The 18,895-nt window shown below is 44.8% G+C and overlaps 1 protein-coding gene across 2 annotated transcripts in view; it reads right to left on the bottom strand.

Annotated features, from left to right (window-relative positions):
* VPS53 (VPS53 subunit of GARP complex) overlaps positions 1 to 18,895 on the bottom strand; it is a 64,425-nt gene that overhangs the window by 8,674 nt on the left and 36,856 nt on the right. For both annotated transcript variants that reach the window (XM_051809918.1, XM_051809919.1), the window contains exons 14-19: positions 16,587 to 16,829; positions 15,000 to 15,147; positions 14,013 to 14,095; positions 10,455 to 10,533; positions 5,251 to 5,399; positions 120 to 189 (exon numbers count right to left, since the gene is read on the bottom strand). In XM_051809918.1, coding sequence (XP_051665878.1) covers positions 120 to 189; positions 5,251 to 5,399; positions 10,455 to 10,533; positions 14,013 to 14,095; positions 15,000 to 15,147; positions 16,587 to 16,829 — 772 coding nt within the window. The remainder of the gene's footprint in view (positions 1 to 119; positions 190 to 5,250; positions 5,400 to 10,454; positions 10,534 to 14,012; positions 14,096 to 14,999; positions 15,148 to 16,586; positions 16,830 to 18,895) is intronic.

Raw genomic sequence — 18,895 nt, 5'->3', positions numbered from 1 at the left:
AACCTCATCCTCACAGAGAAGCAGGACCCCAATCCATAGGCAGGGGTAGGAGATGAATTTCAATTTCTTGAACTGAAAAGCCTTAAAACATGACAGCTAATGCACCTACTTGTTCTTACCTGCTCTGCACCCACCATGCTGATAGGTTTGCACTTGAAGAGATGGTTAATGAACTTGGGAATGAAGGAGCTGCAGAGGAGAGATACAAAAGGACACAATTACATAAGAGTATTTGCAGTCACAGAGTCTTCTGTGGTTTGGTAAAACCAAACCAGGATGGCTTCCACAGAGACACTCCAAGTGCCTGCTTCCCAAATTAATTCCACACACGTTAGGTACACTAAATAAAAAAAATTCCAAATCCTAGGCACAATTCTTTTGCTTTAATCCCTACTAATCTCAAAGTTAATTGAGAAGTTGCACACATACCCTAGGCAAAGAAATTGCTATAAACTACATAAGAAGCATTACAGTACAAGGTCAAGAACAAGCAAACAAACTATTGTCCATAATAAAACCAGCAACATGTCAGGATTAGCATCACTATTCACAAGTGGAAGTATCTTGACTGTATCCAGAACCTACATTTTACTGCATATAAGTAATTCCACAACATGCATATTACAGACTGAACTTGAGGTCCAACCAAGGCTGGAGGTCTGCTGGGCCCTGGACACTCACACACAGGCACTTGTCCAGGAAGCTCCTGGCCAACACAATCAAGACAAGAAAAAGTTTTGTGGAAAGGAAAACACCATTACCATGTTTTACTGACATGGACTTCAGACTCAGAAAAATGACTATAGTGCATTTACCCAACCAGGGAGAGCTTGGCAAGGATGGAAGCCCAATATCCACCACATGGTACTCCAGAGCATCAGCTTTGGTCTTAGGTTTTTTGCCTCTTGATTTTAGGCTTTGAGGTGGAGTTTCATCCCTCAGTGGAGAAGCAGATGCTCCCTTCCAGCAGAAGCACTGGCTGAGCACCTGCAGGACAAGCTCCTGCCCATCTGCTCCACCAAGGAACAGCACCAGGAAAACTCAGGAGCTGAACAAGAGGAGAGGGGTCAGCATGAGAGACACAACCTCTGTCAGGACCACACCACTCTGGCTTGTCTTCCTCTTGCTGCCTTGTTTTTAATGTACTCCGCTTCTTTCACATGTCCTCCTTTGGCTGAATGCCTACAGGGCTCACGTTTCCAGGACCTTGTCCGTGACCTGGTGGCACGTCTCAGGCTTTAATGGCTCAGTCCTAAGCTCATATCAGTCAGTCTGTTTTCTGTCCTTTTGAATGAGGCAATGTTCATGTTGATGATGATCTAAATTCAGCGTGGCTTCCCCCATGCATCTGTTAAGCTATTTGTTTCCTCCTCACAAAGCAAGGAGCACGGACAGCATCTTGTTTGTCCCGCCACCTGTTTTCCAAGCCAGGACATTAATTTTTTGCCCTTTCTCATGGAAGAATGACAAAAGTGTAACTCAGGCAGGGAGCATGCCAAGCTGCTCAAATGGTACAAGAAAGAGCCCATCCAAGCAAAGGCTTCTTCCCTTCCCCTTCCCTCAGACACAGTCACTACCTCTCTCAGTGAATCATTTTATCCTGGAGAAGTGTCAAGGAGAACAATTTCAAACTACTGTTGAGAACCAGCTACTGGCCTGCCCCAAACAGCTTTGAATTTGGCCATGACAGAAACAACCTTGGCAACAAAATACAAAGAGGAGAAGGAAAACAAGCCCTGTCTCCTCTTGCACAAAAGCATTACAGTGGAAATTTAACCTGTTTTAAAAGTCCATTTTTCAGGTGTATAAATAATTCCCAGAGGGCAATTAGAGAGTGCTGAGCACAGCTGGAGCTTAGATGATCCTACAAAATGATCCATTGCCAGCAGCTCTGGATGCAGCAGTTGCTACTAGCAGAACAGTGCAAGAAATAAATTGTACCTTTGATCTTGCAGGTAGGTCCAACTGTCCCTCCCTCTGCAAGGTCAGGCATGGAGCTAAAGCCCACGTTGGGTAGGAGAAACAGGGTGAGCCTTTCCTTCTGCAGGGGAGTAGATTGGCAGCCAAAGGACCCCCTCCTCTCTTTTTTTTTAATCTTCCTTTCTACATAACTACACAGTCTCATATAGAGAGCACTCTGTCTTCCATGAAACAATTCTCAGGCCCCTTTGGATGGCCACCCACAATCAGTGCAGAGGGGTAAAGCGACCTTCCATCCCCACATGCCTGTTATTTCACGCTGCCTTATTGGAAACAGCTTCCCAACTCCAGCAGGACAGACAAGACAAACCATTAAGAGCCAAGGGCAGCTCTGGATATTTTTTTCCCCCTTTTTCTTTAAGTTTTTTGACTAGCAGGGACCATCAAGAGCAGTTGCACTTAACAGAAAAATGCACTTGAGCCTCTTGCCTTGGCTGGACTCGATGCCTGGCGCTCTCAGGCAATCCTGATGTGAATAATACGTGCATGTTCAGTGCTAATGCACGAGGTTTGTGCTCTGAATGCCTTTACTCCCTGCACATTCACAGCTAGACTGGATGCCAGAATTCATTTACAGTTTCAGCTATAAAATTGAACCCAGCAAACCCTCCATAGAAGCAGACAAGTCCCCAGTGTAATAATAAAGCATTGCAAGGCAGATGAGGAACCTAAAGCACAGAAACCACAGCATCTGAGAGGCTCCCATCCAACAGGAGTGGCTCTGCCAAAGCCTGCGTTTTCCTAATCCCCTGCAATGATGATGCATCAAACACAGTGCCCTGCTGAACAAGGCAGACGGACATGCAACCACAGTCTGTCTGTCTGTCCGATGGGAGGTGGACAGGACATCATTCAAAGCATTCTGGTGTCACTGAGTCACTGCAGCTGAGGCGAGTTTTGCTTTATGCCACCCTCCAAGATGGTGACCAGGCTGAGCTCAGCCCTGAAACCTCCAGGAGCCTCCTCAACACGACCTTCTTCCACCAAACTCCTCTCACTTTCTAGGCTGGAGCACCTGGAAGGACCCTGCTGCATCACCCACCACGCTTGGCTGTTGGTAACGGAGGAGCTGCACCTCTGGCGAGGGGGAGAGCTTGTTTGCTTTTCCTGTCTCTCAGTTCTAATCTCTTCCTCATTGAGGTCAGGTCACAGACTTCCCAAACACATCCCGGCGTAGCAGCCCCGGCTCCACCGCTGTGGTTTTTGATTTCAAAGGATAAGGTGCAGTGAGAGCAGAGCCCCCCACCCTGCCTGCAGTGCCTCCCAGGGAGCTGAGCCATCCCGAGGGGGGCGAGGGCTGCACACGGGTCAAAACAAAGCAAAAATGACAAATTAGGTTAGAGGATTGATGCAATTTCTGATGGCCATTTTTCTTCTTTCTAGACTTGGCTCAGATCCCGCAGTTTTAAATTTAGTGACTTTAGCTGCCTTCTCCCCTGTGGTCCTGTAACTCAACACTCCCGCTTTATACAATCCATTAGAGCTGAGAAGTGGCAGCTCACAAAGGCACAGGCATTAACATATGGAGAGGCACAGTGCTTGTTAAAAGGATTTTTGGTGTTGTGGGGCACACAAAAGGCCAGGTATTTAAAGTGGGCAGGCCAGCATATTCCCTAAGAATTCAGGGCCTCAAAAAATACAAATATTTGCACTAAAATGGCAAAAGTGTTTTGAGGAGATTGGTGCTCCCTTATCACTGGGCAAGTTCTCCTAAACACCAAGTTATACAGATCCAGCAAAAACAATCTTGCCTTCCACACCTGATCCATGGCACAGTGAGTTCAGGACTGTTGTCTTAATTTTAATGTGCTGTAGATCAGAGCTGTAGTTGCCTTAAAAAAGGTTTTGAAGAGGAGCAGTGGTTTCTGTGCTCATGGAACAAGCTGTGATTAAGGCACTCAGATGGGAACCTCTGTCAAATGGGAGAGCTGGGTGTTTCATCTGGAGTTTACTTGGTATGTGCTGAGCAATAAAGTTAAAAGGGAGGCAACTAAGCTGAGGTATTAAGAGTGTGCTGCGAACAGCTGAGTAAATGGGGTTTTTTATTTACCACCGCGTGATATAAAATTCAAGTGTAACCACACAGAAGGCGTTCATGCAATAAATTTTCACTGAGACAGCATTTCAAACAGTGATTATGGGCAACGTCATAATATGATTTATCAGTAACTGCTCCTTAATGCAAACTAATGAGTACCCCGAGACAGAGAGGGGGGATGAAACTCTCAGGCCAGCCTCCCTGCTGTGAAAGCTCACAGTTCCCAGGAGAGCTGCTGCATCCCACCCTGCTGAGGCTCCAGTCTCAAACCCACACAGTAACTGCCAGGCCACCCAGCTTATTTCAGGGTGATTACCTTATTACAGATGAATGAAACGTTAAGGTATTTTAGAGTGACACATGACACGCACGCCACTGCTCACAAGTCAACCGGCGCAGTCACATGCGACACCAAAAGCAGCAGCTACAACTGGCAGAGTCCTCCCGAGGGTTTTTCTTGGGGTGTTGCCATGTGAAACTCAGCTGGCCACAGGCAAGCAGGGAAGAGCTCAAAGTATCTTCCCAAAGAACTGAATTTTTGTTTCAGACAGTTTGGATATCTAAGAGATGCTGGAGAGCTGCATCCTGAATCCAGAAGCATTTCTGTCTCATCTGCTCAACTTTAAGTGGCTTGCCAGGAAGACACTCTAATACCCCTCAAAATTTAAATGTGTATTTCCCCTCCTTACTGAGCTATTTTTGCACAGAAAAGCAGCTTTTAGACTACGAAGGTAGAACATGCTCCTCACACATGCCCTCCTTACAGTGTTATAGCTATTACAAATGTTATTTCAAGGCAAATGATGCACCAAATTTCTCAGTACCTGGAAGCCCCACAGCTTCTTATCTCTGGAAGAAAAGTAGGTTTCCACAAGAAGAGTCATGTCTATGGTCAGATATTCAAAGTTTTTCAAAGATGTCCAACCCAAACCCTTCTGTACTTGGCAAACACCAGACTGTGACCATCACACTATTTTATGGGATGGTTTAGGCACATAAGGAGGAGCCAGTGACACAAATATCTCAGAAAACCTGCCTGAGCAGGAAACTTGAGACCAGAAATTGAAGTCTCTTTGAACCTTGCCAGCAGCTGCTGGTGTTTGCTGCCCTATCCCACCTCCCTCTGGGCTTTCCTTGGATGGAGGGTCTTCACCCAGACACTGACAGCCACAGACGCTACAGAACAGTGAAAACCAGAGACCTCAACAAATTGAGCCATGTTGGTAACTTACTTTGCAAATTTTATACAGAACTGAGTGAAATACTTTCTCGTGGAGGCCAGGTTGTCACGGATGATGGGGACGTTCTGCTTGATGTGGAGAATCACTGAGGTGACATAAGGACTCTGGTCACCGACGTGTTCCACGTTCTGCCACTGCATCTGCACAAAGGGGAAAAAACAACCAAAATGACTGTTTAATTCATTAAGATTCAAGCAATAGGTAAGGAAAACTGTACAAACTTCCTGCCAGAAGATCTCTAAGGAATCATTAAGAGACTGGTCCTGCAATTCACCACCAAGGTCAAGTTCTTCGTCACTACACTGATTGGGCAAAACCCTTCCAAAACAAGACACAAAGAAAACCCAGAACAGTCTTTTTTTTTTGCACCAGAGAACAGAGAGATTGTAACCAGTAACCTACACGAACAGGGACCACAAGGCTTAAAAAAGCTTTTGGAGCACACCAGACTGCTTTAATATTTAACAGTTTCCAGTTTGCCGGGATGAAGTGCCCATATAAATCCAGATTACAGGCATTTAAGAAAATATCTGCAAGCTTGCAAAGTCTGGATTCCTGTATGGCAGCCAAGACTTTAATGCTGGTGAGACTGATGACAGATAGATGGAAGAGGTAGAAATAGTCTTAAAGTCCAAAGCACTGTACACCAGCATAGCTCACTGAAAACTGCTGGGTGTACAAGCCAGGATGCCCAACTTCGGCTCTTCCAAATACATGTAAAAATACAAAACAAGAAGAGTTACTCAACCTCCCATTTTGTTTTCATTTATTGTCAGCAGAACTGCAACAGAACAGCCCCCGGGAGCCACATGTGTGGCTCACTTGACTTTCCCTGAGCCTTGTTTGCAGTACACAGGGTACTCCCTCTGTAAGTCATGTGGAAAACAAAAAAAAAAACCAAGAGGCAACTGGGTATGGCCTGGCCAAGTATCATGTGTATAACAGTGTCTCACTGAGGAACATGAACATCCAGAAAAGCACACTCAGTTCTGCTACTGCTCAGACACTAGGCACTCTGCAATGTTCTCCCAATAACTGGAGATCTCTTCCTCATGCTGGAGCTGAGACAGAAGGAAAACACATATGAAATTAGGAGAGGAAACTGGGCACATGTGGAAGATGAGCTGCTTTTTTTTTTTTGAGGGGCTGTTTGACCTCGAACTTGCTTTCTCAAGTTTTTTGCATATAAAGTTTTTTTTTACTCCTGGTTTTAATTTAATTTAATATGGCTACTCTGCCCCCTGCAACTCAGCTGACTCAATTCCATCCAAACAACATGCGACTTGGTGGGAAAGAGAAGCCAAATTCTTTGCAAAACCACAGTGTCTGAGTCTACACATGTCCTACCAAAGCTGTCTGTATTTAAACCAAACCAACCAACCCCCAACCTGCTTATCTTACATCAGCTGGGGAGCTACAAGGGATATCTTTTGCATCACCTGCTTCACAGGTTTTCATAGAATCACAGAATATCCTGAATTGGAAGGGCCCCATAAGGATCATCCAGTCCAACCTCTGGCCCTGCATGGGACACCCCAGCAATCCCACCCTGTGCCTGAGAGCATTGTCCAAACACTCCTGGAGCTGTGGCAGCCCTGAGGTCGTGACCACCTGCCCTGGAAAGCCTGTTCAGTGTCCAACCACTGTCTGGAGGAAGAACCTTTTCCTGAGATCCAACCTAACCCTTCCCTGACACAGCTCCAGACATTCCCTCAGGTCCTGCCATGGGTGACCAGAGACAACTGCTTTTCTACTCCTCATGGTTCTGGTCATACCCAAAAAAAATACTTTGTGCCTTTCTTCCTGATGGACTCACACATTCCCAGCACTGGCCCTTCTTCACGGACAGCGATCCTCAACCAACACACCATCCCCATTTGAGTGGGAATGGCCAGAAAGTGGGAAGGGACTGCTGAGTTGAATTATTGCACCAACAATAAAACAGTAGCTTTTTCATTTTGTCGGTCTTCATTCCAAAAGCAATACTTTACAACCAAACCTTTAAAGCATGAAGAGTAAAAATAATCCTTTGTGTGTGTGTGTATGTGGGCGTGTTTCACCCAAAAAAAAAGCACCCAGTAGCTGCAGTGAAAGAAATAGCACACATACTGAAAAGTCATCAGAAGAAATATGAGCCCAACTCTGCTGGTACAGCTTTGTTCCTGTCCTTTTAAATTTATTCCTCTTTTTCCCTCATCCTATGTTTTTCTTGGGATATCCACATAGTTTACATACACAAAATGAAAATGAGTCCAAAGAACAGGAGCATCGAGGCCTCGCTGAAAGGCACCTGCACACTGTGAGGACACAGTGCCTGCAAGGGCAGGACCTGGGTTTAAAGCCCTGGTGCCACCTTCAGAGCTGGTTCTCACAACAAAAACACAGCTCTGCCATGGCTTTAGGGCTCCTTCTTAAAAAAGGGAGGAGAAAAGAGAAAACCCTGAGCAAAACTCGGGGGGTTTGGCATTCAGCAAGAGCTGTGCTACCTTCTGGGAAAGGTGAAGGCTCAAGAGCGCTCCTGGCTCTGCCTGGCTGTGGGTTCCCATGTCCCTGTGCCCACAAAGACCTGGAAGAGCCAACTCAGGTCCCTCCTCCTTGTCCAGCACTGATATGGGTCTCCAGCAGAGGGGCTGCTTCATCACTAAGTCTCAAAATGTCCCCGTTCCTGGTAGCATCCCACTGCCAGTTTATCCTTACAGGCTCCAGACTTACAGGGCCCTTACAGGGCACGGGAGCACCCGTAACCCGGCCAGCACCTGCTCCCTTGACCTTGTGCTGCTCCCACAGGAAGAGGTGGGAGGGGAGAGGAAAGCCGGTGGGAGCTGCCAGGAGCAGACATCGCTGCCCCAACAGCCCCCCCCTGTTCTCTGACACGAGCTGGGCTTTGCACTGTCACATTCTGCGCCGTGTTTGAGGGCTAGAACGCTCTCCTGGGGACTTTTAATTAGCAGTTGGCAGCTCTGATTGCTCTGCTCTCGGGGTTTTCTGTGTGTGTATTGGAGAAATGATTAAAGCTCCGTGTTCAAGCGCTTGCTGTTGTCCACTCGGTTGTAAGGAAGCCGGGAATTGCAGCTGTGCCAAAAGGTTTTAGCAAAATATAAAAAGCCAGCAAGCGATGGACATGAGTCACTAAAATGTCCCCCAGTCCCACTTACAAGCACAGTTTTACACATAAATCGATGCTTAATTCAGCAATTAAATCAAGCCTTATCCAGTGCAACTCATAAACTTAATTGGGGCAAAAATATCCCGCGCAGACTAGCAGCTCCCTCATCCCAACAATTAAAAATGCAGCACACCAGGCAATGTAAGTGCCTGTTACTGATCAGTACAACACGTTCGCCGTACTTTGTTATCCAGAATATCACAACAGGGGTTTAGGGCAAATTCTTCTCCCACCCACACCCCAGCTCCCCTGTCCTACAACCATGTTAATCATTCTACACCTGCTGTAAAGTTTGAGTGAAGATTATCACCTACAAATTTTGTAATATGGGGCCTTCTCGTAATTTGCCATTTCTTCCAGAACACACAAGGTAGAGAATCATGGAAACTGAGCACCATTCCCAGCTGAAAGCAATATTCCTGATGCCGTTTGCTGGGTTAAATCTCTCAAAGTGGCCTGCAGCCAAAGTGGATTGAGAGGTTTAAGTATTTCATAATTTACCTCTATAGTTCCTGAACATTTCTGCAAGGGAAAAAAACAAAACAAAACAAAACAAAAGCCAGACTCCAACAAAGGACCGGGAATGTTCAATCCTGAAGGACACCAGAGTGAAGAAGCTAAACAAAGGAAGAGCCCTAACAGAGAAGGATCTTGAGGTAGCAAAATTGGAATGGATCATCCACAGAGCCTTTATTCTTCTACTAGAGACTGAAATTTTACATTTGCAAATACTAACTCTGCATTTAAATATGCATTTCTTATTCAAATGTTAGAGTAATAACCCAGCCCTGAAGGGAAGAGGAGGGTGAAGGAAAAACCTCTTGCATCAAATCCAGGTCTAATAAAAAAATCACATAAAAGCACCTCTGTCTGATGCAAATAGTGGAGTGTGTGCACAAGTGACAAGTATTTATTTAGCTAATTTCATAACACTTAACTTGTTTATATATCATCAGTCCCATCACATGTGCTGCATTTTACCAGTGTTCCAAAGACAAAAATAAATGGCCTACCAGCTGCTGCTTTCTCAAGGTTGTGGTTTACTTGGGCATAAACAGCCAGAGCTAAGTGATTCAAATATTACTACACCCTGTAGGTTCAGGAGATCTGAGGAGCTGACACGGCACACCTGAAGTGCCGAGCCCTTCCTAACGGTGTTATTTTCCTGGGCAAAAAAATCCTCTTTCCATTTGGAACCTGTACAAGCTCCATTACCAGCTGCATTCCACTTCAAATATTAGCTGGGGGTGGCTGGGTTAGTTACAGCTGGAATACATCATAAAGCAGAAAGCTATTAAAATTCATGGCAGTGAGACAGTGTGTTGATCCTACAAAAATGGAGCTCTATGTTTAATATTTCTAATTAAAAAAAAAATAGTTCAATCCACTTTTGTTGTCTTCACCTCTGTCTAAAGCAGTCTGGGTTTTCACAATACTTTGGCAAGAAAACACAGCTCTGCATTTCAAACATATAAAAGCCAGCAGTGTAACTGCAACAAAATCCTTAAGCTCCAATCATAGGGGCCTCTCCAGGAATGGCTCCATATGTCCTTGAGAGGATCACAGAAGCAATAAGGCTCAATCTCAATTCCATATCACCTTTTGAGTACCTCCATTTAACAGCCACAAACAAGTAAAACTCCTCTTGCCAAGGAAGACAAAGAGGAGAGCAAACGTGAAGGTGTACTTGAAATTTTATGCTAACAAAAGTTTCCCCAATTTGAAATGCTCTCACTGGCATCAGGAGTGGAAAGAGAAAGCCTTATGTATTTACTGAATGTATTTCACTGTCTGTGTGTTTTAATGTGCTGCAAAAGCCTTAAAGCTCTATTCTGAATAATAAGAGGGTTTGGAGTGAGGGATATATTTATAAATACAGCAACTGCTGCTCTCAGAAGCAAGAAATCAATATATGGTTAAATCTCAAGGCAGCCTAAAAGGATATATCAATAATGAAATCAAGCAATCAAGGCACACAAGAACTCCAGATGGATCTTAAGGCAACCTCTTCCCAAAATGCCCCCCCTACCTTGCTCATAGCGGTCAGGGCAGGGTCACAGGCTGCATCCAGGTCCTGCACTAACAGCTGGATGCTGTTGGAGATCACACTGCAAAAAAAAAAAAAAAAATCAGGAGTTTTAGAATCATATTAAGTAACTGAGTGCCAGAACTGGAGCATTTGACTGTGAAAGGAGGGAAATCATCTACTGGCTGACAGTAGCACTGTGATGTGAACACACATGGCTACAAGAAGCTGGAAGTTCTACAGGGAGCTACAGGATGGGCTTCAGTTCAGAGAGGATGTTTTTACAGTTGACCTTTCTCTGTTTTGACACGTAGAAGGGGCTGGGGATCAAAGGTGACAGATGAGGAAAAGGAGAAACCCCTGAGTACCAAGCCCAGACTGGAATTCAGCTTCAAATTTAATCTAGTCTGCATAACACCAACATTTTATTGTCTCTCCAGTTACTCACAGTCAATATTCTACTGCTTACAGGAACTTGCAAAGAGGATTTTAAAAATTACATCTGTGTGAGTTCTGTGTCTCCCAAGTGCGAAGATGAAGGCAGATGTCTTATTTACACTATGTCTAGGACTGCAGCCATCCATTGTTTGAGTTTCTGAGACATATACCAGACTAAAGGACACATTAGTCAAACACATTTCTCTCATTTCCCTCCATGCCCCTTTATTCTTTTTTAAACAGCGTGATATTGCTTAGAGACATATTTAATGCCACCATATTACGATGTGCATAAAGGTGCAACTGATCCTAAAACAACAGCCAAGAAGCAGCAGCAGCTCAGACCACCCTCATGGGCACTGAACCAGCACTCACACTGCAGACAGCTTCTGCTAGAAGCAATAACCGACTGTGTTTCACTAAGTGCAGTTTTTAAAAACAGTGTAAAGTTTAAATCTGCCACAGATGCCTGTTTACAACCTCAGGATTATATCTGCAAGAACTGGATTTTACTTTTGCTCGTTCTCATGATGGTAGCACAGATGAGAACCACAGAACTGTGAGAAATCTGACCAATGCTTCTTCAAACCATCTTCCCTCCCCCTCATTGTCTTTGTGAAGTTCTGGATGCTACTCACTGTTCAAAATATTTTTTAAACGTCCACCTCCTCACTGAGACATAATCTCACCCACACTTAATTCTGATTTGTGTCTTGTTCTTCACCATGACCCAGAAAGTTTGCCTGTTCTCTTTCCTACTGCTACAGCACATAACTGGAACAGGATGCAAAGTAAAAGACTTCCTTCAAAGCAATTAATTTGTTTGTAAAGGCAAACTCACCCAAAATCAGCTGGAAAAATTAGTATGGGAGACGAAGTGACTACTGGCTTCAAGTTACACGATCTAAAACTTGCATTGGGTTAAAAAAAGCCTGTGACTGTTTCTGCTGGTGCCACTGCTTCTGCTGGGCACTACAGAATTTACTCCCTTGGGGGATTCCACCAGCCCGAGCAATGCCAAGGGAGCCAGACTGAAATAACCATCCCGTGGGCACAGCTGACTCCTGCAGGGCACCTGCTGCCACTGACTGGGAGGGAAGAGCTGTGGTTCAGCACCAAAGTGACACACAATGCTCTGAGCGGATGGAAAATGACTCCATCACCAGTGTGTTCACGTGTCAGGAGTCACCAAGTGCAGGCTCTCACCTAAAAACTACAAGTTTGCAAACAGGGAGAGACCCCCATTTGCCTGCTCTTGAAAATAAACACCTGCTGTGGAGGGCTAACGGTGCAGCAAGGAGGGTGTTGCAAACACAAAGGATCATGACATGCTGTGAGGGCTTGGATCCTGGTTCTGCAAGAAGACACTTCAAATCCTTACCCCAGGCAGCACATGAAGTACTTCAGCAGCAGTGAGTGATTCCTCAGCAATCCCTGACACGCACAGAAGCTGATGGATTGGGAAGCTGAGCCATGAAGGAGCAGTACAGTCCTAGTACAGTAAGTTCTCATTATGTGAGCCCAACGCTTCAGGCCTTCAGAGGGCTGCCCACAATCTCACAACAGATCATCAGGGCAGGAGGTGGGAACGACAGATTTCTAGATTTACATGACAATAACTTTTCTTCTGCTGAACTTCAAGAAAAGCTCATCATTTTTCCCATATTTCCTAAAGAAACTTCTTTGCCACCCCAGGGGTAAACCCCCCACCTTTCTACACGTTTTAGGTGGTTCTGCACTCACCTCCATGAAAGAAGAAACACTTTCCAGGATGCATAAACAGTTTTATCACTTACTTTATGGCTGTGCCTAACAAGACATCAAATCCCAAAAGAGACAACTTGTTTGATGCTGAATGAGTGAACGCCAGAGAGGTTTATAGCTATGACTTACACTGACAGAAGGCTGGACAAAGCACTACACTGGAACAGAATGAAAGTCAATTAAAAAGCCTTTCTTACAAGATATATCAGCCCTGTCAGTTTGACTTTAAAGCTGTCCAAAACAGCAAACGTGAACTATATATTAAATAATTTCCTACACACATCATATTGGCTGCCTACGACCAAACACCTCGTGAGGCAGCCACTGGGAACTGAGGAATGACTCGAGGCTGCTGGTTCCTGCTGGCAAAACTCACCCTCCACTTGTCCATGTTAAGAAAATCCCATCACATGGAACACTTTATTTCTACTCCCCTGCTACCTTGCTTGCTTTGGCTTAGTGGACACAGCAGCCCCAGCTTTTGGTCAGGGATTCACCCTTAAAAAGGTCTGAGAAGTATCTGAAGGGAAGGGAGTCTCTGCAGCCTGGAATGGAGCCTGAGACCATGTGAAAAACCTGGATGGAGATTCAGTGGGATCCTGTCCACTGCAGCAGGAGAGGAGGAATCACAGGAAGGAAGTCTTCTAAAAAAAGTATCTTACTGCTCTCTGGCCTGAATCTTAAGTTTTAAGGAGAGAGCTGCTGATAGGGATTATTTTCCCAGCTTTGCCAGGATTTTCTTTTGTTTGATATGAGGCAAAACAACTTTTTTTTTTTTGCCTCAATTTTCTTCTCTCAAAAAATATTCAATCTATCTGTCAGTGGTGGAGAGGAAAGGATGTTTGAGCGGAATATTCTTAGCATCGTTACGTGAAAAGTTATTTTAATGAATGATAATCTTCTCTCAATTATAATCCCCAAATATAAGATTGGATCAGTCTTTTATGTCATCTGAAATGGGGTTTGATCATACTGACAAGGCTGCTGATTAACAGGGGGAAGTTAGAGCAGGAAGGAATGTACTGAAATAGCTTCCTTTCTTGAAATGTAACAGCCACCTCGCAGAGCTGCCAAGATGCAAATGATGTTTCAAATGGAAACTCACTGTTTCCTTTCCCTTTTCCAGTGCTCTTGTTCCTTTGGCTTGGATGATGGGGAACAACTAAAGCCTGTACTACTGCTGCTCTTGGACAGCCCAAGGATGACCATTCCTTCACCAGGGAAATGCCTGTGCCCAGGGCTGTGTATCTGGGTGGATCCTATGACACTGGGATCTTGGGATTGTATTACTCCAGCACCATCTGGCTGACAAACAGGGATGTTTGATATATTCTGGGAGGATGCATCTGCTGAACATACATGCTGAAAGTGTCCATCTCTCCCGTCAGGTTGATTCTCTCCACTAGACTTGCATCCACTTTTTCTTTGAGTTTCTCTTCCAACTGTTAGGAAACAAAACAAGCAACAGAGAGATCAGATTTCTTACTTGAAATGACCACTCTTGAAAACTTATGTCCTGGAAAAGTCAGCTTGTTAAAACCTCATCTGTGTCCAGACTATATCCAAAACTCAGCAGTGACACTGGAAATCTCTCCTTCTTGGCATTCCAGACCTGTTGATCAGCCAGGGCCATGGTGGCTCTGTGTCCTCAAAGAATTAAACCTCCAAGGTCAAAAATGTAACTCTAGTATGACATGACACCATACTGGCTTAACACCGTGGCATCTGTCCTGCTAATAAAGATGTTTTTTCAACACACTGTCTGTGCCCAAACTGCAGAGGAGGAGGATTGCCAGACCTAGTGGTGGAGAGGTCTTGATACAGCCAAACATCACAGCTCATCTCCTGACCTGTGGCATTTTGGAAGCACCTGAAGGTAACAAGCAATGAGGCTGCAAATCATATCAGCATAAATACCTCCTCTCTTCACTCCACCTTCCCCCAATATTTCATGCAAGTGTTTTCCCAAACCCATTTAGAATTATTGTTGTTCTTGCTTTTATAAAAGGGAGATGATGAACCCAGAGTCTTCTTCTAAAAAAATCTGGTCCCCAATCCAAAACAAATTAGGTAACAAGAATAAAAGGACTGAACCCAAAACCGACGCTGCAAAGCAGGATTAGAAGCAAATTACTTTTCTCAGGTAGGAACAGCACAATCAATACTTTTCTTTCTTTGAAATATAGATTTAATAATGTAGAGCTCAATAATCAATGTGGGGCTGACTGTGCTATGGATATTTCAGTACTTTTGACTCTCCCAGCCTCCACAGCAGCACAGAATATAATGGCAGAAGAAGGGCTGCTGCTGGGTGCCACCTCAGAGGTGCTGCAGAGGAAACCTCACCTGCTGGGTGGTGGCCAAGCAATACTCTGCAGTACTTAGGATGCTGCAAATGAGACAGAGTTCTTCTAAAGTAAACTTTGCCACTTCAGAGCCTTCTTTTTCTTTCAGCAAACTAGTGATGGTGAGCCCACCGCTGCTGCTGGTTGTCCTGGGGAAAAAAAACACAACAAAACAGACAAAACCTGTAAGGTTTTCGGTGTACAGACACACACAGGGCAAAATTACTGCTAGATTTTAATGCCATGAATAGCCCTTATGACCACAAAGCCCAACACTCTGTGCAAGACAGGTCAGTGTCACCCTACATCAAACCCACAAGTGCTATTTTGGTGAAGGAATATCTTTTAGAAAGACAAACAGAGCCATGTATCAAGTGTCCAGGCAAAGGACAGCTCATTCATTCACAACAAGGTGGATTGGGATGCAAGTGGAACACAGCCCTCCCCACTCAGCTTCACCTTCACTGCCAGTTATTCAAAATCCAATTAAAGATTACAGAAAAATCGCAGAACTATCAGGCAACTTGTCATATTTATCTCTGCAGCACTAAACAGCTGTCCACATGCATTTGAGACTTTGGTAACCTGTTTTAAAAGCTGATGATATCAACAAAGTAAATTATAGAAGATGTGCCATCTCTCCATCGTCTTCCAGTGATGAACATTTGCGTTATCAACAAAGAAAGAACAATTCAGAGGCAGGAAATTCCCTACCTCACAACTCCTTATAATCCAAATCCATTAAAAAAAAAATAGGACAGTGATATTTATCCTGGAAGCAGAAATGGAGCACACAAAAAAAATGTGTATAAAGAATGCACATTAAATTTATCTTTCCACTTGTCTGGATGGAACCCTCTTCCCTTCCACCTGTAGAAGATTTTAATGGTTTCAGAAATTCATTTTGTTGCTCCCAGTTTTACAAGGGAAACGAACTGAAGATGGTAAACAGCATATAAAATTATCTGCAGTGAAGGTTGGCAATATCTCAGGAGTTCCTTTGGCCTGTACACTTATCCATATTGGTGTAAACTCATAATGATCTTTATTTTCACGGGATTTCCGTCTATATATTTTATTTATACATAGATAAAATGTCCCAGAGCAGAGGGAGTTACAGGTAAGCACTTTAGCATCACACAAAGAAACCACCTTCATTATAAATTATCATATATATAGTGTTGAGCTGAGGCAGCAAAGAATCACAGTGTGACTTGGTTGCTCAAGTAGCAATTCTGAAAGCCAGACCTCTCTGAAGAGACTTGGGTTGGCATTTCAAAAGGAACTTCAAGAAACTGTAAGTCTGGCAGCTAATCAAAGCCAAATATGAAACTATTCTCCAGGGGCCCTTAAAAGAAAAACAATGTGTGACTGTCCTTTTGCTCTCCTGCTTTTTCTCAGTGCAACAAACTGAACTCTTGAGAAAACCATGAAGTAAATGTAGTCCTATCAATGCTACATGGGGTCCTTGACAGTGAAATAAGTGTCCACAAGGATATATTTATTAATTATCTTTACAAAGCATCTGCTCCTCTCTGGAATGTCTCACCAGACGGTGCTGCTGCAGCGTTTGGGAAGCACGACTCACTTGGGCAGGTTTCCAGAGAGAATTTTCCAGGCATATTCCCGAAGGTACTTCTGGAAGATGGTGGTCAGGGCTATCATGGGCTCGCCAGTGCTGAGCTGGGAGCACTGCACCATGCACTTCTTGTAGTACACAAAGAGGTCGGCACAGCTGGGTAGGACGGCTCCTCCTTCGTCCACGTTGGGCTTGGGGGGACCCTGAGCCTTGAAATCAGCCACAAACCTGTCAATCAGCTCCCCAAGATTCCTGATGGGGGAAACAACAAAGACACTTTAGTCTGCTGGGGGAGGAAACGGAGGGAAGGAAGATAATAATGCTTAAAAACCAGGACGCCCTGTGTTGTGACGGCAGCGAGCACGTTCAGATTTAGCAGGTGGGTATCCCAGACCTTTCTTATCCCACCCTCCCAGCACAAAGCTCACACAACAGCACAGACCAGACCGATGAGTAATGACCTTTTGTGCTCCAGAGTTTTAGTGGCAGCTTCAATCTGTTCTCCAGTCACATATAAAAGCTCCCAAGTCTGCCAGGACTGGGTTCAGCACATTTGATGCAAGTGCATAAAGCATGTGCTCAAGTTTCATTCCTGGCACCAGGAAAAGTAACAGTCAGGCTTCCCATCTCAGCAGCCTCCGGAGCAGACCTTGGGGAATATGGATTTTAAAGGGATGTGCTCGAAATGGTGTGCCATTTGCCATTTCTTGGTCCCATTTGGATACCACCTGGTTTAGCACAGCTTCACACATCCTTTAAAGAAGTTTTATTTAGCACGAGCACAAAGCGCACTTCCTACTTAAACTCCTTTTAAAAGCACAAAAAGCCCTCCTATTGTCTCCAGTGATTCATTATAGCCTGGTCCTTGCTCAAATATTTCAGTCTTTAGGCAACGATAAACTTCACTCCATCGTTTCACCACGTTTCACCGAGGTTTTTAGTGTGGCAGAGGGCCAGAGCCTTCAACACAGAACCAGAGAAGTCTTCTGATCCCAGGGACTTCCTCTGGTCCTACTCCTCCAGAGACAGCACATCCGTGTCACTGACCAAGACCTGCTCTCCCAACACCGGAGCTCAGCTCCAAGGAATAACCTTTGCCAGATGAACTGAATTACAGCAATAGACCTTCTCCCCCAGTTTGTTTTTTGTTTGGCTTTTGAGGAATGTTTAGGCCTTTCAGATGACAGAGTGGCACTGTGCTGACCAAAAGGAGTTCCTGTATTTTATATTTCTGTTTCTAATATGGTCTTGGCTCCACTTCCTCCAGCTCTCCCCTTCCCATGGCACAGCCTTCACCCCTCTCACTGTTGAGGGTGTAATGGCTGTGCTGTGCCATGATCTGGGGTATCTGAAGGAAGCCAAATCCTTAGGAGAGTGGTTGAGACTCTTCAGCACATTCTCACTTACCTCTGCCAAAAAAAGGGGAAAACCCGCCAACAATGACGACTTTTCCCCACTTTCTGTCCTTTTTTTCTTTTCCTCTTGTGAAAGAGAAAACCCCTCTGATTCCAGTTCACCAGAGAATCCACGACACCACACAAGTCTTTTCCCTGATAAACTTAGGAGACTGCTGCCCCAGAACAGATGAGCTCCTACTGTGGGTGATCCACTGGGCCAAACTAATCTACAGAAATGTGTCTGCAGTATCAGGGCTAAAGCCAGGAGTGAGGCTCTCTGGCTTTAGCCAGGCTATTGCAAAGACAAGTAGCCCCCTTTTTTCCTGCTTATTGCTTGAGCAGTGCACACAGCTCTGATTCCACAGCTACACACAGTTCCTCGGCTGCGTTACAAGCACTGTAAAAACATCAGGCTGCTCGACTGATGTGATAAATCTCTACACTGGCAGGAGCAATTGAAGGCTGAACTGAAGCATTGATTGTACTCGGCCACAGTGAAGCAAAATTTACCTCCCCCTGTAGCTGTAGGAGAGCCAAACAGATGGAGCTGCAGGAGGGCTCACACGTGCTGCAGGCTGCAGATTCCTGCAGGTTCTCAAGGAAAGCGGACGTGGCTCACTCCTTGTCAAATTAAACAGCTGCATCTCCACCTCTGCATCTGTGCTCTGCTCCAGATGGGCAACAAAGTAGAGCTTTCTTAGCATTCACCAGTCACTTTGGTTTTTTTCATTCTCTCAGTCTCAAGACACGGTCAGGAATGTCAATGGCTTTTGTTTCTTTATGCTTAGTCCACATGTTCTCTTCTCCAAGGCAAAGTGAAATGTATCTGCATTTTCCTGGTCCCCCAAGGTCTTGTCAACTGGGGTGCAGGAGAAAATGCAGCTGTTCAGAAGAGCTGGGAGAGCAGTGCTGGGGCTTCAC

The sequence above is a fragment of the Manacus candei genome, unplaced genomic scaffold, assembly GCF_025592945.1.
Source record: "Manacus candei isolate 608988 ecotype Guabito, Panama unplaced genomic scaffold, ASM2559294v1 h1tg000076l, whole genome shotgun sequence".
In the NCBI taxonomy this organism is placed as follows: Eukaryota; Metazoa; Chordata; class Aves; order Passeriformes; family Pipridae; genus Manacus; species Manacus candei.
This window is presented reverse-complemented; position numbering and strand designations above follow the sequence as displayed.